General features: G+C 35.1%; 2 protein-coding genes across 2 annotated transcripts in view; both read left to right on the top strand.

Annotated features, from left to right (window-relative positions):
* Window positions 1–19,749, top strand: part of LOC125674742 (E3 ubiquitin-protein ligase HACE1-like) — a 35,078-nt gene extending 15,329 nt beyond the window's left edge. Inside the window, exons 14-26 of the mRNA XM_048912007.2 lie at window positions 284–352; window positions 769–856; window positions 1,840–1,951; window positions 2,965–3,062; window positions 5,636–5,723; window positions 6,015–6,164; window positions 10,700–10,761; window positions 10,892–11,026; window positions 11,428–11,559; window positions 12,681–12,776; window positions 14,394–14,464; window positions 14,540–14,653; window positions 15,023–19,749. Coding sequence (XP_048767964.1) covers window positions 284–352; window positions 769–856; window positions 1,840–1,951; window positions 2,965–3,062; window positions 5,636–5,723; window positions 6,015–6,164; window positions 10,700–10,761; window positions 10,892–11,026; window positions 11,428–11,559; window positions 12,681–12,776; window positions 14,394–14,464; window positions 14,540–14,653; window positions 15,023–15,125 — 1,318 coding nt within the window. The 3' untranslated portion in view covers window positions 15,126–19,749. The remainder of the gene's footprint in view (window positions 1–283; window positions 353–768; window positions 857–1,839; window positions 1,952–2,964; window positions 3,063–5,635; window positions 5,724–6,014; window positions 6,165–10,699; window positions 10,762–10,891; window positions 11,027–11,427; window positions 11,560–12,680; window positions 12,777–14,393; window positions 14,465–14,539; window positions 14,654–15,022) is intronic.
* On the top strand, window positions 15,240–23,850 carry LOC125675643 (frizzled-4-like). Its single transcript, XM_056158299.1, has one exon. The coding sequence runs from the start codon at window positions 21,222–21,224 to the stop codon at window positions 22,893–22,895; it is 1,674 nt and encodes a 557-aa protein (XP_056014274.1). The 5' UTR covers window positions 15,240–21,221; the 3' UTR covers window positions 22,896–23,850.
* Window positions 23,851–24,532: the final 682 nt, after the last annotated feature.

Genomic DNA, 24,532 nt, shown 5'->3' with positions numbered 1-24,532 from the left:
AACACAATAGACAGTAGATTTTGATCATCAAACGTGAAAAACAAAATTTTGGGGAAAATCGTGAATCAGTCCCTTTAAAAAGTACAATGACCTCTATCTTCTATTGATAATTTATGAGTTTTAACTCTAATGAATGGAAATAAATACACTATCTATACTTTTATCAGATAATAATACGAGTATGGAGTTACCTTAAATATGAATTGTAAACTAGTGGTCTTCTAAACTGATTAAAGCCCATCAATAAGTTTGATTGATAATTTTGTTGATTGTTCTGTTTCAGAATGACGTCCCCGAGATTTATAGAATTTGTATGTCAACATAACAGGGAGCTGAAACTTCTTGTTGAAAGGTAATGTCATTTTCCAAAAATATGTGTGCTGTCAATCCCCTTTTAATAGCCAGAACTTTGTTTTGGGGTAAATTCATGAGGTCGATTTGGCTCAAAAACAATGTTCTGATGAAAAATTCTGTAAATATTATTTGAACTTTTGCAAAAAATTTGTAGAGGTAATAAATCAATCAAGGCAAATTGATGGGAATGAAGTCTCAGGAAATGTGATTATATGAGAATAATTAGTATGCAGAAGTCGCTAGAGAATAATTATAGTGTACAGTACATCACTAGAGAGTAATTAATTCAAAGATTCTTCCTTGAGAGTAACTAGCCTTTAGTACATCACAGGGAAGTGAGTAGTTTCCTATAGTATGTGTAAAGATGTTGTATTCTCTTTAAAACAAAAAGTTTTACTAATTGTGGATTTGCAGAAACCCAGAAGTTATTTTTGACCACTTTCACTTTCTGTTGGAATGTCCAGAGTTGATGTCTCAGTTCCATCACATCATTAGAGCACAGGTAAGTTTAACATCAGGTTACTTCACATCAGATCTCAGGTAAGTTTCACATCAGGTTACTTCACATCAGATCTTAGGTAAGTTTCACATCAGGTTACTTTACCTTAGAGCTCAGGTAAGTTTCACATCAGGTGACTTTACATCAGATCTCAGGTAAGTTTCACATCAGGTTACTTCACATCAGATCTCAGGTAAGTTTCACATCAGGTGACTTTACATCAGAGCTCAGGTAAGTTTAACATCAGGTTACTTCAGGTAATTTTGTCTTATATGAAGAGGGTTCCTTCATACCATCAGAGTTTGGTTAAGTTTGTCATGTATGCAGGTTCTAGCAAGTTTTTATGCACTCAGCATGTGAAGTCACCTTTTTATACTAAATATATGTACATGTGGACACAATGACAGCTGCTTTTCCTTCAATACACAAAGTATTCTATCATACCTTTCTATCATCACTGGGACCAACACAACATGTTAAAAAGTACATTTATAATTTATACTTCTAAAGTCACCAGAGTTACACCTGTAGGAGTGATAGGTACTACATGCACATCATGACCTTCTTTAAAATCATGATTGCTCTCATTTCCAATTTTTCCTCTGTATATAATATTCTGTCTCAAATGCATTAGGTTTTGTCCAAGTGTATTTTCTTGAAACATATTTCAAAGTGTTGCATGTTGAATGCTGCATTAGTAAACATTGTAAAGTGAGTCTCTGATGTCACAATGAGGATTATCCAAGCAGTTTGCACACACTTATGAGATATTCGAAAGTGTGTCAATAATCACCCCCAATTTTCATTCTTACTGCATAATGTTATATGTATTCATTTTTAATATTCAGTTCTATTTGTTAAAGTGGAAAAAAATGTTATGCCTGGCTTTTCTCTTCAAGAATTCTTTGTGTGATACTTGGGTGACTTATAGATTTATGTAGATTTTGATTTTGGTATACCCTGTAAACAGTAAAATTTATTTCTAGCCTTTTGAATCCAGAAGAGGATGGTTCTACAATAATTTGGACAGAGAGGGATCGAGTGGGGAAATCATTCATTCTCCTCCTTCTGAAGACGAGGTTCTGGTGATAAGTAGAGGTGAGAAAACTAAACGAAGAATTTTGGTCTTCCAAACTCCATATCATCTTCATACATAAAATCTCATAAAGGTCAACTTGGGTCCAAACAAAAGCGTAGCATAATATATGGTTTGTCTGAGATGATTTTATGTGATCGCAACAAAGTTGCAGGAGACATTATACAGTTATTGACTGGGTATGAGGGCAACATTTGATTTTTTAGACCTGAAGACAAATATGTTGCTCCAGGGCCAAAGTTGCAAGTGACATACAGTTTATACTGACATTTTTTTAGGTCAATACTATGATTTAGTTACCTCAGTATCTGAGAAGTACAATATTCACTATGCCTGAACTCTATGAATATTGTACTTTTAAGTTAGCTGAAGCATTGTATTGATCTCAGAAGTGTCAATAATTGTTTTATTATATGACTGAATAATTTTAAACATTGGAGCCGGCTACTAGAGGTCGGCCATCTTTGATTACATTTAGAGTGCAAGGACCTAGTCAAAAGAGATGAAATTTGTGAGACAACTAAAAAATAATAACTAGATCATTTTCATTAGGGACTTCCCCTTTATTTAAAGGTGTAAGGGTTTTGGACAACTAAAAAATAATAACTAGTCTAGATCATTTCCATTACGGACTTCCCACTTCATTTTTTGGTTTGATGTTGGTAAAAGCTGATTATTATATTCACCTCAAAGGCATACGAAGGTGAATATAACGTTCCATTTTTACTAGTTTGTTTGATCACAACCAATCATAAAGCTCGGAATCATTCAATCATATAAGAATGTAATTGTCTATGTGTGTCCGTAACACTGTTGAGGACAATATATGTAGCATAGAACACCAGATTTCAGTCTAATACTTGCCACAGTGATTGTAGGTGAGGAAAGGAAGATGTCCTATTGATATGAAGGCAGTGGCCTAGTCAGTGAATTATTTGTATTGTGGGGGTGATGCTTGGATTTGCTGTGGTCTTGTCAGAGTTTCTCATTGGAGTTCTTTGTTGATTGATTGTAGAAAGAATGTTCCACAGCAGCTGTGAAAGTATGATTAAACAGCCTCTGAACAGACTGAAGAAAGGACTGGCCATCAGGTTCCAAGGAGAAGAAGGAATGGTGTGTGTTCATTGTTCACTAGATGTAACAAAAAAGATTATTTGTACATTGTGATGTTCCATTGATTGATTATTATCAAAACTCAATCAATTGTTGACTTGAATCAATATATTAGATGTTTACTTTCAGATTTATACGTATTTTATTAAAGAGAGTATTTTTTGGCCATAATTTGTATATTACTATGGTAAAGTTTATGTATGCCTTTGCTATACGAAACTGGTTTTTAAAAAATCATCATTCTCTACCCAGAAAATTGGTGGAGATGAAGATGATAACATTATTTGATCACAAGACATAACAGATTCGAAGAATTACATACAAAATACGAACTCTCTTATTATTCCACCAGAATTTTTTCTTGTAATTTGATAACTATTATAATGTTTTTAAAGGGCTAAGCATAGCTGTAGCACTTTCTTGTTCTGCTGGATTTCTACTTTCGTTTTCAAATTTCAAACAACCACCACTTATAAGCTGACTTTGAAAATAGGTCTAACTGTCTCCTGTCTCCTGATGAGTATCAATCTAGTATGATATCTTATTGGGTTCAATATCAATTCGGTCTTGCAGCCATTGCTATTAAACTGACTGATTTATACTGTAAACAAACTTTTATTCATGGCTTCTTTATTTCACGATACACCTAGTTTGTGGCGGGTAATTTTTCGATTGAGCTTTTTTTAGCCTATAACATTCAAGGACTGGTTTGCAACGAGAAATATTCGCGACGATGAGGTTCTCACAAAATTTACTCGCACGCGAATAAAAGTTGGTTTACAGTATCAGTAGAACCAACCAGACCCAACCTTACAGAAAGTGGACTCAAACACGACCCTGTGTCTGCATAAACAAACGTGACCCTGTGTCTGCATAAACAAACACGACCCTGTGTCTGCATAAACAAACGTGACCCTGTGTCTGCATAAACAAACAAGACCCTGTGTCTGCATAAACAAAACACAACCCTGTGTCTGCATAAACAAAACACAACCCTGTGTCTGCATAAACAAACGCGACCCTGCGTCTGCATAAACAAACACGACCCTGTGTCTGCATAAACAAACGTGACCCTGTGTCTGCATAAACAAACGCGACCTTGTGTCTGCATAAACAAACACGACCCTGTGTCTGCATAAACAAACGCGACCCTGTGTCTGCATAAACAAACGCGACCCTGTGTCTGCATAAACAAACGCGACCCTGTGTCTTCATAAACAAACACAACCCTGTGTCTGCATAAACAAACATTATCTTGTATCCGTTTCTCTTCTTCATCATTTGTTATGGAATTGCACATTTAGTTGTGAAAGTAAAGTCATATTTCATGTCATTGTCATAATTCACACACTTGGCGCTATCCAATACTTTCGGTACTTTTGATTAACAAAATCCTGTAATTCCAATGATAATATATAAATAAATCATATCATAATATATGATTAGGTATCTGCAAAGAACCAATCATTCGTTACGAAATTCCTTCCAACTACCATCCCTATTTGAACAACCAAACAATAAGTGGCTCTGATATACAGAAAAAAATGACTACGGTTTGGACAGCTTTCATCCTAGATTTCTTGAATATGTATAAACATTATAAAAAATGTCTATGCATTATTGTATGAACTTATATATGAAGCTATAATCACAGATTCTGACAAAATTGAATGACAATAGCCTGGACAAGTGTGAATTTATTCAGAATAAAGCATATGCATGATATTATCACAGATGATTTGATTGGTCTACGGCTTTATTGATAAAATGTGCAACATATTTGTTAACACCCTGCATGAAGTATGTCGGCGTGAAGCATTGCAGTTCATACAGCAAGATCCCTACCTGCTCAAAGGCCATAATCGCTGAGCATCGGCCTAAATTTTGCAGCCCTTCACTGGCAATGGTGATGTCTCCATGTGGGTGAAAGATTCGAGAGAGAAACATTAAACAATATACAGTATTTTCAAAAATAAAATTTATTTCGTAATTGTTTGCCTCTCATTGTAATATATATGGAGAAGAAACCAAGGTTGAAAATAAATATTGTCACATTTAGACGTATTATATGTATAGACTAGAAGATATGTACCATATGCAAATGTTTTTCTTCAATTTTGAAATATGTGGGCCATGAACCCAAAGTACTCTTTCCTACTTACAGTTGTAATATTTTACACTAAGTACTCTTTCTTACTTACAGTTGTATTATTTTACACTAAGATGGGGTTTGCAGAACTAGAATTATAGGTTGCTATATTTTCTGTGAAATCAGAGGTGTAGTAAAATATCGCTTTATTCCCTCACATGAAAAAAAATGCAAGTAATAAGTTTTTTCTAGAGTTGAACATAATCACAACAAGAAAAAACTTTTATAACTATAAAAATAAATTTTGATTGGGACACTTACTAATTAAGTATAAAAAAAAAAATGCACCCCCCCCCCTTCCAGAGGCTATAATAGATGCCCTATGAATATGCTTTGATTATGTTTTTTAAAGCCCTGTCCTTAACAAATAAAATATGCCTTGATTATATTTTCAAGATTTCATCCTCTTTGCTTTAATTTTTAGGGGTCGGGTGTTGTACGAGAGTGGTTTGACGTTTTGTCCAGGGAAATTCTCAATCCAGATTATGCCTTGTTTACTCAGTCTGCTGATGGTATAAAATTTTATTTTTATCATTAACACATATGAAATAGTTTCAATTGCTTCATTGATTTGGTAATCACGTTCTAATACATTGCTCTGTTTTAGTCTTTAAATTGATTGGCTGTTCACCTAGTCTAATGACAGCACTATAAATAGATTGGCTGTTCACATCTGATTACAGTACTATAAATTGATTGGCTGTTGACGTCTAATTGCATTACTTTAAATTGATTGGCTGTCCATGTCTAATGACAGTACTGTTTTACATTCTATTACAGTACTATTTGTTTGGACATTTTAGGCTGTACTTTCCAGCCCAACAGTAACTCGGCCATTAACCCAGACCATCTGAATTATTTCCGGTTTGCTGGACAGACACTTGGACTAGCTCTCTATCATCAACATCTCCTCAGCGTTTACTTCACAAGATCTTTCTACAAACACATACTTGGTAAGTGTGCACATTTTTCTGTATGTTCCTTATTTAAAATTTTGCACAGCCGTAGCTGAATCACTGTTTGGTGTAATCACTGACTGTGCTCTACAATAATGGGTGGATAGATAATTTCATTGTTTTAGCACAAACTTAGAATTAGGACTCTTATTTCAGCATCGAAAGTACTTTAAGAATCCCTCTAAGTTACAATAAGTACTCATTCATACTGTGTGTTCACTCAAGTTGGTGCTCTGGATATGTTGGCTGTTTTGACAGATTCGGAAAATTCACCAAAAAAAAAAGCACCAATATTTCTAATCATATAAATGATGCACTTTAAATGCCAAAAGATAATAGTGAAAATTTCAAATTACGTTGGTTCATTTCCAAATTCAATGATATCCCTCAAAATTCTTTCATATGGTGTATACTTCCATAAAATTTTTATGATGTCTTCGTAAAAAACTTTACTTATGTATAATACATATGTAAATACAGTATAGTTTACGATAACATTGTGCCATTTTGACGTTACTTTATGCGACGTCATGAACAAGAAAGCTATGTCATGAACTCAATATGAAAATAATCCAATTTATGTCGCCATATGCTCAAAGTTTTATTAAACAAATGTGCACAATGATTTTTTATTTGAAAATTTTAATTGATTTTTTCCAAAAGTTTTAATCAATCGTAGATGATTCGATGCGTCGGATGCTGTGATTGGAAGGACGATTAGTGTAATTGTATCTAAGAATTGTAGCGCAACCCATATATATTCATTCAATTTTAACATTGTATTTACATTTGCTCCAATTTGCATTGTTTTAATCTGAATTAAATGAATATCTTATATGTACGTAGCGCGTGGTTACCTTAAATTATTCTTGTGTGTATATGTACACGTTGTTCTTTTTTTCCCCTAGCACACTAAATGTTTTCAGCGAAGGAACACGCTCTAACCAATGCTACATTGGATTGTACATGTAGTAAAAAGAACATGAAATTCATTCAGAATATATGTGAAAAGAAATACTATAAAACGAACTTGAAAAGGTTTTTTTCTTCTTAAAATTCAACACATGACAATGGGACCGAATGTGATCCTTATAGGATGTGATAAGATTTACAAACAATGTGGTAAGTTCTACACAAGAGTTGACACTGACAAAACCTAACAAAAAATAATCTTGTCGGTATTATATTCAATGTTTTAGCATATACACTTGCATCTATTAATTACACTCTTTATTTAAAAAAAAATATACAGACTCCTGACTATTATCTTTATATAACAAATCTTTCAATGTATTAGTATTTACGCAAAGGAAAAAAGTTTGAATCATAAATCATATTCATTGTCTCAAACCACGTCCGAGGCCCGCATGGGAGAGGATCTTATATTTTTTACCCCCCCCCCCCCCCCCCCCCTTCTACCTTTGAAAGGTGAAACTCGGCGGTGAAGTAATGTTTTACTCGGAGACATATCGTATGCTTGATCACGTTCACCTAATCGATCTCAAGAAAATTACTACAGAACGTAAAATTGTAGAAAATATTATACTTAACAATATGTAAATAATTAAATTATTATAAAACAGTCAATTAAGTTTCATTCGATCTTACATTCATATTAGATATTCATCATCGTGCAAAAGTGCCACAATATCATCAGACCGTGACCATGACCGGCACATGTTTTTCGAAGCCATCGTTGTGTACAAGGACTTCGTCACTTGATTTTGTCAGACACCTATTCAGAGTACTTTCTGCATGTAAAACTTATACGGTACCAATTTTGATGCACCAGATGCGCATTTCGACAAATAATGTCTCTTCAGTGATGCTCAACCGAAATGTTTGAAATCCGAAATAACTATGAAGTTTTAGAGCTAAATATAGCCAAAAACAGCGTGTCAAAAAAGTGCATGCTGCACGATTTCCATGGATCTGGGAATATGCGATTTTCTTTTGTAGTAAATGACACGCGACTGACGTACTTCATCTATCTAAATGTAGCGAAATTTCGGAGAGTTGTGTTTGAATTCTTCATTTCACTACCATCTCCAAATAATGGTAGTGTACGATTACAACACATTGAACAATTGTTCAATACTTTTACTTTATTTCTATAACGTCGGCTATTTGAATTATTTGAAGTTTAAACAAAGAAAATATCGAGTGTTCAAACTTTAATGCTACAAAATATCATGCTTTGCTAAAATTAATATATTATTACCGCGCTGTATCCAAATTTCTGTGCTTTGTTGAGAACTTATTTCCACAAAGATTTCTAGTGAAATTGAAATTGAAAAAAGCCAAGAATACTGCTTGGTTAGAATGTTTACATTAATCACTGGTAATTATGTATATTGATAAAAGGATATCAAACAATCGTTCCAGTTTTATACAAATGATAATATTGTGCTCTGGTTTAGTCCTCATTACTTTGCGTACAAATTACATGCAACTTTAATTCTAAAGGGGAGGGGGTGTCCGGACCTCCACTTTAGATCCGCGCATGATTCGGATATAGTCATTAAGCTGTGTTTTGTACACATGCCACTAAATGCTAAGTGACCGACGGTGTGTGGGATGGTTAAAGTGTAAATGCAGGAAAAGAAAGTTCTCCTTATGTGTGAAAATCGCGTTCTAATACTTCAATACCAGTTCCACGATTTAATGATGAAAATAGTAACCAATGAATCATGTATTTTTAAATACGTGCGTCAGTTATCGACAAATGTAAGGCGATTCTATAAACAAATAATTATTACAGCGACGTAGCAACAGGGGAATTTGGCCCACACATTCTTTTGTTTTGAGAATGTAGTTTTTCCATAAATTTTACATGCGAATTTTGATTGATCACCCCCCCCCCCCTTTATGGTAGTACTGAATGCTTGCGAAAAAAGCATGAAACGATTAGAGTTGTAGATCTGTTGACATTGATTGCAAATGCAGTCAGAGTTGTTCGTTTCTACTAAAAATGTTTTCTTAAGAAATGTTTTTTATCCTTTTTTTTTTTTTTTTTACATGTAATGATTGGGGTTCACCGGGTTTTGTCCTCTTGGAACACACAATACAAGCGTATACTTTATCTTTTAGCTTACAAATGAGTAATAATTTAGATATCTAGATACTACATTGTTCATCTATCAACTACCAACATTCACTCTTATAGCAAGGTAGATGCAAATATTGCATTACCATGTATATCATGGAGTAACCTCTCCTAAATGAGTTCAACAACTTTGTAATATATAAACGACAGATCAATGAAGTTGGAATTGTTTTGATAGGAAATATGCATGTCATAAAACTACAGGTACTGCAGCATGTAAATAATGAACAAAATATTGTAATGAATTGATTTTCAATTTAAAGCCTGTATGTTTGGCTTGCTACTAATTCAATTTTTACGGGGAAAATATAACCGAATTTTGCATTCGAACTCTCGCACTATTATGCTCTGGTATAAAGGTACCGATTAAGCTATCGCGCTTTCATTTTCGATATTATTAAACTTTTTATTATATAAACAAAGATTGCATTCGGTTCCAGACGTGCATTTAAAAAAAAGCCAGGCCAAAGACATAATAAAATTCATACTTAATAACATACATATTATGTATCATGAGTGGGTTTTTAATATCAGATGGACAATCATTAGATGTGTCTGACATAATGCTTAATACAATATTAGAATAGCATTTGAAATTACACATGCAACATACCCAATAAGTTATAATTAGCCTACATGTACGTTAGAATATTATGACTGGCAAGGCATATTTGGACATGTATTTAGATATGCATTGTAGCCGCCACAGTATATGCACACCAATTTAGAGGGATAATTCATATCATAAACCATCTATGATAAAAAAGAATATGTGATTGAACTTTGCCATGTGTTCCATTAATTGCGTTGATATCATTGCGTATCTATATCAAACATAAAACGAATAAAAATGGAATCAGAAATATCTGTGTCGAAGATTCCAATTCTCTGATTACATACTATCTTCTTCAATGCAAACTACGTAGAGTCTTATAAAATTTAATATGCTGTACATATGCATATTATTTATTCATTAATCTTGAATATATGAACACCATCAACGTTGAAATTTGTATTACAGATGAACGCGGGAAATGGTTAAAGTTAATAGTCTTCTCATTTACCAACCAAGTCGAAATTTTGCTCATTGCTGACTTTCAACATGAATGATTTGTACACAAAACATCTTTGTGGTTGTTGCATGTGCTCTATCTTAAAAATGGTTTCAAAGACATAAAAAACGGCTAATTTCGGCGATTTCGGTAAGTCATGTCAATTGAAGATAAGGAAAATGACATCACAGAACATATTACGTCACTAATTTCCACATGTATCATCAGGGCCAATGCCCTAGTGCATAATCATAATGATTAAACGAAGTGAAACCACATTTTAAATTTATCCTAATTTTGTGGCGAAATTTGGGCCTTAATGTACCTTGCTCTTACACAGATGTGGTTTAAACAGCTGTCTTGTATGCTTGTAGGTATCCCTGTAAATTACACAGATGTGGTTTCTATAGACCCAGAGTATGCTAAAAACCTACAGGTTGGTAGCGCTGCATCAAATTAGAGTCTGTATATAATGGTGAATAAAATAGTGTTACATGACAACTCAGTTGATTTGGTGTATGTTGCTATTAAAGTGGACTGCTGGTTTGACCGTATTTTGTATTTAGTGGACTCTGGATCACAATATTGAGAACATTGGGCTTGACCTAACATTCTCCGTGGAGACGGATGTGTTTGGAGCTATGCAAGAAGTGGAACTAAAACCAGGAGGTGCCAGAATACCAGTCACAGAGAAAAATAAGGTAGGCACCACAATACCAGTCACAGAGAAAAATAAGGTAGGTGCCACAATACCAGTCACAGAGAAAAATAAGGTATCTACCACAATACCAGTCACAGAGAAAAATAAGGTAGGCACCACAATACCAGTCACAGAGAAAAATAAGGTAGGCACCACAAAACCGGTCACACAGAAAAATAAGGTAGGCACCACAATACCAGGCACAGAGAAAAATAAGGTAGCTACCACAATATTGGTTACCAAAAAAATAGGTAGGCGCCACAAAACCGGTCACTAAGAAGGTGGCCTTTAAGGTTTGTTATAACCATGTTTTACTGTATTATATATAAATCTCAGATATCTATACAGATCTGTATTATATTGATATAAATCTGTTTTAGATGTACGTCTGTTATTTTCCAGCAAGAGTACGTCCAGCTAGTGACGGAGCTTCGGATGACTCGAGCCATCCAGCCCCAGATAGACAGCTTCCTGTCAGGATTTCACGAGTTTATACCTCAGGCTCTTGTCCAGATGTTTGACGAATATGAACTGGTATTGAATTCACTATTAATTTGATACATCATTGTACTTATACTGCAGTGCGTTCATTAGTAGAGTAGATCTACATCGGACAAAAATTTCACTAGGTTTACATGTTCAACAAGAAAGAGGGTGTTATTTGATGGAAAGTTTTATTCAATAAAAAACTTCAATTGAATTATAGAAAATTTAATGACTGTTTTCAATAAAAGCCCATTTCTGGCCCCAAAATTCAAATATTCTTTAATTTCTCTGATAGTTATAAGTAATTTCCATTTTGAAATATTAGACATCATAAACTTTGTGATTTTTGCATTCTCTGTAAAAACTTATTATAAAGGGCCACATGTCAATCAAAATTGAATTTATATATTTGCCACATGAAATATAAAGATTAGCATTTGCTATCATGATAAGCACATATTGTGGCCCTTTTTTCTGAACCTAAAAATGGTTGTTGAAAAATAGGAATTTTGATTATTTCAGATGTGTTCTGATAAATCTATAACCCAGTCCTATGATTATCAATTGTTTTATATATCTTACCTATTTAACAGCAGTTATATGCAAACAGTTTTGTTACCGGGTATGTACTTTATTTTACGGTCAGAATTAGACTACTTCATGAGCCTAGGTCGTTTGCCAAATAATGTATAAGGGGTTATTTTCGCCCCGTGTTATTTTTGTCCCTTTCTACTCTTGCAGATGGTTTCACCCCATTTCAAATTCACCCAGACACAGTTGTGTTAAGAGATGTAAAAGAAAATATTGTTTGTCCAATCTTAAATTCGCCTACTGACAACGAGGGCAAAAGGGGCCAAAAAAAAAAACAGCTGCAAATATTTTCCTGGTATACAATAGAATACCATCCGATGGGCATTTTCTGCGGTTCTAAATTTTTGTGATTTGATCCCTAAAAGGTAGTAAATCATATTCCGAGATTTCAGCTTCTGCAGTTGTGTTATGCCTATATGTATCTTAATATTAATCAAGTTTGTGATTGTATTTTTTACAGATTTTTTTCCATTCGCAAAATTCCTCAAAAATTGATCAACGACAGAAAATACCCATATGGTATCTCATTTTTTAGAAAATCTCAGTCAGAAACATTTAGGTATTTGTCGATCTTATAGGAGCTGATGTTGTCAGGATTGCCAGAAATCAACATTGCGGACTGGAGGAAGTACACAGAGTATAGCGGATATGATGAAAACTCTCCTCAGATACAGGTACAGAATTTATAAAGTCTGGTCCTCATATACACTCAAACCTGCCAATTAACAGTCACCTTTATTCAGCAGACACCTGTCTCATGTGGTCATTTTATTTCCTTCCAATGAAATTTCATTTTGATGATTCCACATAGTGGTCACCCGTGTAATGCCCAACAGTCAACTAATTTCACACCAAACCGACAATTTTTACTCTGCCTTCAGCAGCCATTTTGACTTGTCACAAGACTCGCATCTGGGGATCTTATTAGACAGTTTCTGAATGCACTGTTTCTAACATAAACAATATTGGTAAAGCATGGAGACCAGGCTGAGGGAAAATAAAATCATTGATTTTATTACATCTAATTTGAATGATTGGGTATGCAAGTAAACTAGTGAACTAAATATATTAGGGGAGATTTTACAAAGTAAAGCAAGGGTATTCATATCAAATAGAATGACAGAATAGGTCATGTCTTGAGTTGAATTTTGTGACAGTTTACAGAAAAAGTATGCCTTGACCCATGACCAGGAAGAGATATTTACAAATCTATTGAACATTGAAGAAATATCCACCAATGACTACTTAAAAGATCTACAGCCATTCACAAAAACAAAAAATAAAAAATAAATTCAAGCATTGAATCAATTTAAAATTATATGAATTTGTCTATCATAGAATAAATTAAATTGTTCAAATTTTAATGTGATTTTTGTGTTCCTCTGAATTAATTGATATGTTCAAATTTTTATTTTATTTATACATGTACATATATCATTCCACAATGTATATAGGTGTGTGTGTATATATATATATAGAGAGAGAGAGAGAGAGAGAGAGAGAGAGAGAGAGAGAGAGAGAGAGAGAGAATATTGCAAAACACAGAACTGCCAAAACTTGGAATGTTTTGGGGGGGAAAGTTAACCTCTATTATTAAAAGGTCACCTCTCTATAAAGTCACTTCGACTGGTTCCCACAGGTGACTTATATACAGATTTGACTGGTTCCCACAGGTGACTGTTATATACAGATTTGACTGGTTCCCACAGGTGACTGTTATATACAGATTTGACTGGTTCCCACCGGTGACTGTTATATACAGATTTGACTGTATAGGTATGGCATTTCTAGAACTTCAATCTCAAAAACTGTATCTTGGGTACTTTCTGTGGGTGGAAATTTTTGCAATTCAAATCCTTAAAGGTCTGTGCTTCCAATTTCTGTGGTTACATTATACCTATATTTATCTATATATTTTTTTTTATTGTAATTTTTGTGGATTTTTCTTATTCATAAAATTTCACAAAAAATGGGTTACACCTATTAAACCTAATCTAGTGAGATCTGATTTTAATCACATTACTATTAAACCAAAAAAATACTTGTTATAAGGTAAATGTACTGCATTTCTAGAGCTTGGTCATGTAATGGGTTTAAATATCCCCACATTGCTGATGCAGTAAAGTATTTTGATAAACAGGTCTTCCACAACTAAGTTGTTTAACATCATTTTCAAAAAAAAATATTTGTCATTACTTTCTAGGGGGGTTAAATGTTATTTAACATTTTGTGCAAAATTTAAATTTTGTTTTATAAATTTGAAATGTTTATGTAATTGATTATTCATGCAGTGGTTTTGGGAAGTGGTGGAGGGGTTCAATCAGCAAGACAGGGTCCTACTGCTGCAGTTCTCTACAGGAAGGTAAGTGCACGTCTTATTAAAGCTGTACAGGCAAAATATTGGCTGAATTTCTTCAGCAGGTGCCCTTTATTTCAGCTCTCGTGTTCCGTTTGGCGGGTTTTCTAATCTTGGTGGTGGAGGGGGACCACAAAAGTTCACTATCAGCCATGTCACCTACCAAGCTCAGCTCCTTCCCACGGCCAGCACTTGGTAAGTATCTAATTATTTAAAGCCAACAGCCAACACATAGTAAATATCTTAAGTGTCTAAACTTGACAGCCAGCACATGATAAATATCCAATTGTATAAAGTCTATACAGTCAACACATGATAGGTACATATATTTAATCATCTAAAGCTGACAGCCAGTATTGGGTAGATCTTTGCCTGACTTGCTATTGAGGAATGTTAGCAGAATGGAAAATATGGATATTATATATTTTTCAAGTCAAACATTTGATGCCTAAGTGTGGCTTGTATTTGTGCAGAAATGAACTCTCTCCAATACACCAATTAGAATGATGGCTCATGAAGTTCTTGCATTAGATAAAACTTGAAACTGAATATTTTACTTTTCAGCATCAACCTCTTGAAATTACCAGAGTATTCTACTAAACTTGAGTTAAAGGACCGCTTGATGGTTGCTCTTCAGTGTGGTAGCCAAGGATACACCATGGCGTAGTCATGGATACTTGTGGCTCTTCCATGTGGTAGCCAAGGATACCTTATGGCGTTATCATGGATACTTGTGGCTCCTCTGTGTGGTAGCCAATGATACAGTATAGTGTAGTCATGGATACTATCGCCATGGAGAACAAGTGTCCCCATGTGTCATTATAGATCATCCTGTTTAAGACAAAGTCCAATCGTGCTATAAGAATGCAATATCTTAATTTTACAATGCTAGAATTTTATTTTGTTCCAATGCTGTTACTCATGGAGTTTTTGATTTTGTGCTATATGATTATTTTCCATACAATTATAGCATGCCATTATAGTTTTGCACATTTCATGCAAGAATCAGTAACCATAAGCAATGGTAATTTTCCAACCCAGAAATTCAGTTAAAGCTACCTTTTGAAGTTCTTAATACTTAGCAATGCATGTTTGTTCCAGTTTTTAGCTCACCTGAGCTATAAACTCAAGTGAGCTTTTCTGATCATCAGTTGTCCCAACTTGAGCTGCATTCATCTGCCTGTCGGTAAACTTTACCAATTTTGAACTTCTCCAGAACCACAGGGCAATTTCATCCAGAACCACTGGGCAATTTCATTCAAACTTGCGAAAAGGCATTCTTGGGTAAAGGGGATTCAAAATTGTTCAAATAAAGGGTTACACCCTTTTCAAAAGGGAGATAATCAAGACATAGTGAAAATACGCTTGGATCTTTTAAAAATCATCTCTATAAATGAACCACATATCCGGAAAACACTAATTTTATGCTAAATGCATAGTCATGTAGAGCAGAAAGGTCTGTACCCCGGGGGTAGAGGTTCTGACTCCATGGTGGGGCAATATTTGGCATACAGTCTTTACAGCATTTATTCAGTTTATTTATTGACATCACCATGTTGGCATACAGTCAAAATAACAAAACAAATGACAGATAACAAAAAGAAAAGAAGAGAAGAGAAAAAAAAATATGACACAATGACTATAGCATATAATATATATTCATACGGTTCTCTGCATAAAGCATCTATCTAAATAATTACACAAACATTTTGTAATATTATCATCACATGTGTGAACAATTTCTTTATTGGGATCAGTACCACAGTATAATTTATCACTAAAAATATCATAATTTTGAAATCGAAGTTTATCATACACAGGGCTGTAAAGTACAAAATGTTTTTCGTTTTCAACAGATAATCTACAAGCATAGCATACACGTTTTTCCTTCGGATTATTGGTTTACAATATCTACCTGTTTCAATAAATAGTGAATGTGCACTTGTTCTTGATTTCGTTGCCTGTGATCTTTCACACTTTTTCAAAGGAAACTAAGTAATTCTGCAATTTATATTCATTACAATTTAAGATTTTACTATAGAAATAAAGTTTTCCTTGATTAGATAATGAGATTTTGTTCAACTGTTCATAGTTCATGTCGGCAAAAGTTTTATTAAGCTTACATCTAAACTCCTTATGAGAAATATTTAAAGAAGTCAAGTTAAGTTTATGTTGAAGATTGAAAATCTTGCTTTGCCATGAATTATAGCTCTTTTTCAGAACTAATTCTTTGTCCTCTTTAAAAGCTGATGCTAAAAGCACATTATTATATGTGGTACTTGATTCCAAATCTCTTGATCTGATATAGTATTTAAACATGTTTTCATAACATAAGTAGTAGAATGGATAAGAACCCAATTCAGCATTGACTGCTAAGTTTTATGTTTTTCTATGTACACCTAGAATATCTTTGAGAATATGATTTTGTTTTTTCAAATGGAAAACATTCTGGGGATTTAACATCTAATTTATAGTCTGTAATCCATATTTCAGATCCACATGTTATAATTGGTACAATCATTGATTGGTATAATTAGAGTAACACATGTTATAATTGGTACAATCATTGATTGGTATAATTAGAGTAACACATGTTATAATTGGTACAATCATTGATTGGTATAATTAGAGTAAAACTTGGACTGAAAGATTGTTGTTTCCAGGTATACTTGATTTCAATGCGTAATATGCCTTTTAGCACGTTCTGAAAGTTGTTCAGAAGCAAACTTCAGTTTTCCATTTGATGTAAATACAAGTCCTAAATATTTATATTAATCTGTTATACTGACAATGTTATGCTTATAATAAAAGCCATATACATATCTTTCACTGATGCACGTCTAGATAAAATCATTGCATTGGTTGTTTTTTTTTCCATATAATTATTCACTTGTAACTTCCACACTGTACAATATTTTGCTAAAGCATTCAGACAATGTTGAAGTCCAGATGAAGATTAAAAAATTAAAACTAAGTCATGAGCAAAAATCATGACTGTATTGGTTGGTATCGTCGCTGTCGGACAAGTAGTATTGTGGAGTCCCACTCATGACATTTCTTCTCTTTTATCCACTCTCGTGTTGGGCACCAAATGTACTGACAGCTCCTTTATAACTTTTTGTGCTTTATGTATTTCTTCAGACTGCTTGTTTATTTCAGTTACCATAGCTTCTATTTTATAGTCTTTTTCTTTCTCTTTGTCTTTGAGCGTTTGAATAATCCTTGTGTGTTCCTTTTTTCTTTGCTGAAGTCTTTGAAGTTTTTTTTCCAAAATACATACACAACCGTCATTGCTGTTTTAGTCTTCCTTCAACCACACTTAAAAATTCTACATTTGTTTTTCAAGTTTTGTGATTCGTTCTTCACTAATTGCCACATGTTGTGATGGCTTGCTCTCCATTGATTTGAGGTGTTCACAGGCTTTTGCTTCAAATGCTTGAATCAGTATTTGTACATCTTGTCCCTTCTTTGGTGAAGGTTGTAGGATGCGAGGAGAGTGATAGTTAATATGCTCTCCATTGATTTGAGGTGTTCACAGGCTTTTGCTTCAAATGCTTGAATCAGTATTTGTACATCTTGTCCCTTCTTTGGTGAAGGTTGTAGGATGCGAGGAGAGTGATAGTTAATTCTAGATCCTCAGATGTGAGGTCCAGCGGTTGGAATGAATTGTTTGTTATTTCATCAACAATGGTCTTTAGATACTCGAATTCCTCTTCAATCCACTATTCATAAAAACTTCCCAGAATAGTTGCCAGATATGTAGTAGAGTAAACATGAATAGTAATTAATTTTTCCGTTTCCTCCTCTTTATTGCCTGTATTTGAGCATGTTGAAAGCTTGATCATCACTTCATCCACTTCATTTTCATTGAGCTGATCAATCCAATTGCAAATAAAAGCTTTTTTCCTTACTGAACTGGTAGTGGTATCGGTACGCTTTCAATCATGACTTTAGTCGGTCTATACTGTTTATTTTGAGGCTTGCCATTCTCATGTCGGGTTCGTAAAGGTATTTGTCAATGTCTTCAATTTTGGCGTTAGAGGCTTTGCCTGTTGGTTTTCTAAGACATTTTGGAATAGTATATTTTTCGAAGTCTATGACAGATGACCAATAATTTTAAGATACTACATTATTTATGTCTTGTTTGTTGATTGGTCAAATGTCACCATTTTGTCGAACGAAACACAATTGTTTTCTTTGCAGGTAATAGTGGTACTATTTTCTATTCTACCACTTATATAATGTTTACTGGTGCCCAGAGTACTGATCAAAACTACTTACAGGTTGTCAAATGCCCACTGTGACGATTTATATAACATCTTCTTTAATGCTAGCCTATTGAATATATTAAATTAAAACTAGATATATTCAGAAGATGCAGGTATCCCTATACCAGAATTGTTTCATGATCCCAGGGGTAGGAGTTTTGATAACCAGGGTGGGGCTAAAATGGTCAAAATGATTAAATGTCTTAATCAGTTGAGAGGCTACTTTAATTTTGCTTTTACTATATAAAAATTAAATGCATATTAAGGAGAAGCAGAAAGGGATGTAACAAAATTGTTCATTTTGCAACCCAAGGGTTCTGACCCTAGGGCAGATCCAAAATAGTCATAAAGTGTTAATACATGTATAACATATATATTATGTAAAGTCTTTCATCAGTATGGGCACATTTGGGGGCATTTGTGTTTTAAGAACACATCTTGTTTTATACTGCTGCTGAATATTAGAATTTAGCTTAGATATGCAGAACAGAAAAATCGTTCTAGATTTCATAGCCCTTGAGGCTAGTGATACTTTTAACTAATATTCAGGTGACCAATAAGGCCTGTGGGCCTTTTGTTTTTCTTTTCTTTTTTAATTGTTATGAAACACCTTTACACTTAAAGTCTGTGGATCAAATATGTATTACTTTTCGATCACACTTACAAAATATTTCTACTGTGATATATGAACATGATCTCTATGCTATACAGTTGTAACTGGGATACATATTTTATTATAATACTGCCTTTGAATTCAAACTTTTGTACTACATGTATATGTTAATTAAGAGTTCTGAAATCCATTGAATGATCTTTTATTTAGTAATAGTACACTTTTATTTTTAAAGGGAGAATAAAGGATCTCTAAAATTAATATTTTTATTAAGAAAACATACTGGTGGTGTTATCAGATATGTTAAATGTGTCTATTGTTACTGAGTACTATGCATGTTACCACATGGTACTTTTTTTTGCATAAAATGCACTACATATTTAAATTAAATAAACGTATTTTTAAAGTAATCATGACTTCTGTCATTTGTTCATTTTCAAACAGGATATAACTTTTGTGCTACCCTTTATCTCTTGAACGCGTTCCAGGCGAGAACAAAGCGAGACAACTTGGGTGTACTTGATTTGCTGAGAGTTAAAGATGCCAGAGAAAGCGATCGTTTATGACTGTCAAGTATCGGAGGCAACAGATGCTAGGACGGACGTTATTGTCAACGCCTCGCGGGCCTGTCAGTTTAGCGGCGACAGATGTATTGATTCACATATTGACCACATAATTATTTAGGGGTTTTATTGTTAAGTAGACATTGTTACCTTAAGATTATATTTTCAAGAGAGAGAAAAAAATCTAAAAATGCAGCTGATTTTAAAGCGCTGGGAGGTCTTCAATGACGATGTAATGCAGCTACATAATCACTCTACCGCATCTATTGGAAAACTTGGGAGCTAATTCGGAGCGATATTAATTCCACTGTAGTCTATAAACAGAGGCGGGGAAAGAGTGGCTGCGATTTGGGACCATTCCATAAACTTTTTAAAAGCACTTGATATATGGAGTTTTGCACAAGTGTCATAAGAATCTGGCTTTTGTGTTGCTCAAGAAGTTAGAGCGGTATAAATTATGAGCGAACAGTCGTGTAACTTCGACCTTCTCTCCGCAGTGTTGAATATAGCCATTTATTAGAGGGGCATTTCTAAGTAAGCACGTGCGTTAATGCGCGAGACATTAACTACCTTTTATTTTATAAATTTGCATTTTTGTATCATGTTGTCACGATGAAAAAATACTTCAATTTTATTTTGGACGGGAGTTTAGAACAGAGAGGGATGGCTTCCACCGGTGTTTAAAAGAGAAATACGACACTTTAACTAAAGTTTTGAATGGCTCGTCAGATGTGAATAGAACCCAAGTGAAAAATGCATTATCAGTGCTAAGGGGAAAAAAGTGCCATGCTGTAATTTTCTTTCCGTATGTGAAACTGCACTTCGTTCATTGAGCGCTGGACATTACGAGTGATTGGCAGACGAGTGTGTCCTGATTGATTGCTGGTTCGGGTACCATACCGATCCGGGGGAGGAGCGAATAATCAAAACAAAGCAGCTGATTGGACCTCTCGTAGGAAAGGAACACTTAGTGGGTCTGCACACAAGAATGTTGTGTTTTCAGTAACGATACACTGCGATCTCGGGTTATAATTTATTTGGGGGGAACCTTGGAGTGGACTTGTATTTTGTGATTTGCTCCCGAGGACGGTTTCCATAATGAAACTTCGTGACTTATAGACTCGCTGTTTATCTCTGCCTCACCGTAGCATTGTTATCAGTAAGGGAAACACACAACCATGTGTTCAGTATGTCAGAGGAGGGGAGTGTATGAACATTATAGAAATTTTATTGCAGTTCTACTAACGATCTAATTTGACTTCTAATGGACTTACCACGCTTTACTTCAGGATAAGTCACCTGTACCAGACTTAGCCATTATGGAATACCGAAAAAGATTTCAAAGTTTGACAGTGATCGTGTGTCTGTTTTTTCTGTATGGATCTGAGGGAACAGAAATTGTCAGGAAATGTGACCCTATTCGGATTGAGATGTGTAAGGGACTTGGATATAATGTAACCGGTATGCCGAATCTGGTTGGACATGATCTGCAGCAAGATGCCGAGTTACAACTACAAACCTTCACCCCTCTAATTCAGTATGGTTGCTCACAACAGCTGAAATTTTTCCTGTGTTCAGTATATGTACCAATGTGTACCGAAAAAGTGCTAGAGCCAATTGGACCATGCAGACCAATGTGTTTGAGCGTCCAGAGACGCTGTCAGCCTGTCCTCCACGAGTTTGGGTTCCCTTGGCCAGTTGCTCTTAACTGTTCTAAGTTTCCACCCAAAAATGACCAGCACCACATGTGCATGGACGGTCCCGGGGAGAGCCCAGTCGAGGAACGAACCAAACGACCCCCCTTCAAGCCACCCATGAACGAAAAGAAAGGCAAATGTGACATGTTCAAGCATCCTAAAATGTACACCTTCATCAACCGGACCGGCAGATGCGCACTCAAATGTAACGAAAACGCTGCCTTCACAGCAGAAGACAAATATTTCGCAGACATTTGGATGTCTATATGGTCAGGACTGTGTTTTGTGTCCACTTTGTTCACCATTCTCACCTTTGTCATTGACTCTCAGAGGTTCAAATACCCGGAGCGTCCTATCATCTTTTTATCCATGTGTTATAACATCTACAGTATTGCATACATAGTTCGTCTGATCGCGGGAAGGGAGTCCATCGCATGTGATCAAGACACGGCCACCAAGACCTCCATTTTGATCCAGGAGGGTCTTGAAAACACGGATTGTGCCATTGTCTTTCTCTTACTGTATTATTTCGGTTCAGCAGCCGCTTTGTGGTGGGTTATTTTGACCGTCACGTGGTTTCTGTCCGCAGGACTCAAGTGGAGCCATGAAGCAATTCAACTTCATAGCAGTTACTTCCATTTAGCTGCTTGGGCTCTGCCAGCCATTGAGACCATTATCATCCTTGTCATGAGAGAAGTGGATGCCGATGAACTGACAGGGATCTGCTATGTTGGAAACCAAAATACACAGACTCTTTTGGGTTTTTCTGTGGCCCCTTCATTCGTCTACCTCGTCGTTGGAGTGGCGTTTCTTATCGCCGGATTTATAGCTTTATTAAAGGTCCAGTCCCAGGACCGTGTGAACGGAGTGAAATCCGCTAAAATTGAAGTCCTGATGGTCCGGATTGGGATCTTCAGTCTTCTTTACACAATCCCCGCTGTGGTAGTCATAGCATGCCTATTGTACGAATTTGCGAGCAGAGACTCATGGTACCATAAACAGTCTACTTCTAGTGATCCAAAGATGGAAATCTTCATGTTGAAGATTTTTATGACTCTAGTGGTTGGAATCACCAGTGGGATGTGGATTTGGTCGTCCAAGACTATCAATTCCTGGAGGAATTTTGCGGTCAAATTAACTTTCCAAAAGGACAAACGCGAAGTTCGAAAGACAATCGAGTATAGCGTCCCTCCCCACCAGTATCACCCTGTACCAGTCAAACACGTGAACAGGGCAGTCAGGAGTGAGAAATCCAAACCAAAACGGACAAAAACGGAAGGTCAAATTGTTGTCTAATTTTCATGTGTTATCCATCATGAATTCACGGCTGGGTATTATCGTTTTTCATTATGGATTTATAATTATTATTTTTTGTTTGAGTGAAAATACGGAGAAAATGCAGTAAGCAATGAAATACTCAAAAGTGCTTGTTGTGTGTGAAAATGTGCTTAATGAATGTGTTTGTTTTCAAATGTGAACACGAAACCATTGAAACAAAACGAGAAAATTTCCTCCTGCATCCTTCTGTATTGCATGTTTTGAGATATGAAGACAACCATCGTGTTGGTGTTCGTCTCCATTTGCTGCTATAGATGTCAGTTTTTTAAAATGCCATGCGAAGTTGGAGAGAAAATTTACAACCGACTGCTAAAATGTTTTCAAGTGATTCTGAAAATTTTATTGTGTGCATGTGTACCGATTATACCTGCTATGCCGAGATCATGCAGCGACGTACAACAAATGGCTTCGTTTTTTGACTGTTTCTCTCTCAAAATCAATTCACGGTGCGAGCTCTCCATCCTATTTCTCTGACACGTGTCTGAATGAAGACGAGTTACCATGCAAGCAACTTCTCTTCATTTTGGTGAAAACAATGCACCGAGCAGAATAAAAACTTTTTATCTACAGTAGGGCACCAATAAACCGGCACTGGTGCTGGGCGAAATTTTGGCTCCTTTCGACACGCCACTACGCGGCGGGTGGAAGGACACCATCATACTTATCTAGTTACCAAAAAATCAGTTGGCAGAGGGAACCTAGTCACAGACACTTCCCAATGTGTAAATTTTTATTACAGTGGAGAGTGACATTTGAGAGTGCATGGTGTTTATAAGGGGAACTACACGAGTAAGCTTTTGTTAAACGACAGAGATAACGGTATTGTTTCTGTTCATTTTTACCTATACTGTTCATTTTATATCACTTGTTATTTATGGATCTTGATAAATTACCAATAATTTTCAAAAAGAAATATTTTCGTTTCTTTTCATTCATTAAAGGTCCATTGTTTATTTTCTGTAGTGAAAACACAGTTTAGTAACATCAAACAGTTAATTTACAGGCTGTATTCAACTTTGCAGTATATTGTGAAGGAATTTTGTTTTAAAAGGTTACTGAAAACAAGACAGAGTTTTTAACATAAACACAGATTTTAAGCAATGAGATTAGCAAACTAAATATTTCAGTCAATGCTTTCCCACATTGTAAAACTGTCAACATTATGTGGAACGTTTCTAGTGACAAGCAAATATTTTATTTATATTTTAAGTGTCATAAATAATTATTTAAAGCCTCTTGTAAATTTACGAGCGCCATGCTTTGAGTGCAGCTAAACAGTCGAAAATTTTCCTACTCGTAGACAAAGTGCAGTAGAAATCGACAATTTACATACCACTCTACCTTCAAACTCATTAAAATATGAAACATGCTGAACAGAGTGTCATACTGGAGAATCTGGCATGAGTTATGGGGCCTGTGGTTCTGGCCTAGTTCCGCTCGACCGCCCAAAACACCTCCAAAGACCTTCAACACGAAGAAAGTTAATTCATTAATTAAATTCACCAGGGCTGAAGGTGTTCTGGGAGACTAATTCCTCTGTGGTTTGGGTTTTTTGGTGTGTTTTTTTGGAGTTTGTAATTTTACAATTTCCACCT

The sequence above is a fragment of the Ostrea edulis genome, chromosome 3 (genome assembly GCF_947568905.1).
Source record: "Ostrea edulis chromosome 3, xbOstEdul1.1, whole genome shotgun sequence".
In the NCBI taxonomy this organism is placed as follows: domain Eukaryota; kingdom Metazoa; phylum Mollusca; class Bivalvia; order Ostreida; family Ostreidae; genus Ostrea; species Ostrea edulis.
Note: the sequence above shows the minus strand (reverse complement) of the source record. Positions and strands in the feature narration are given on the sequence as shown.

What these genes read in the sequence shown, in the direction of transcription:
- LOC125675643 (XM_056158299.1), top strand. Translation starts at nt 21,222, where the DNA reads ATGGAATACCGAAAAAGATTTCAAAGTTTGACAGTGATCGTGTGTCTG.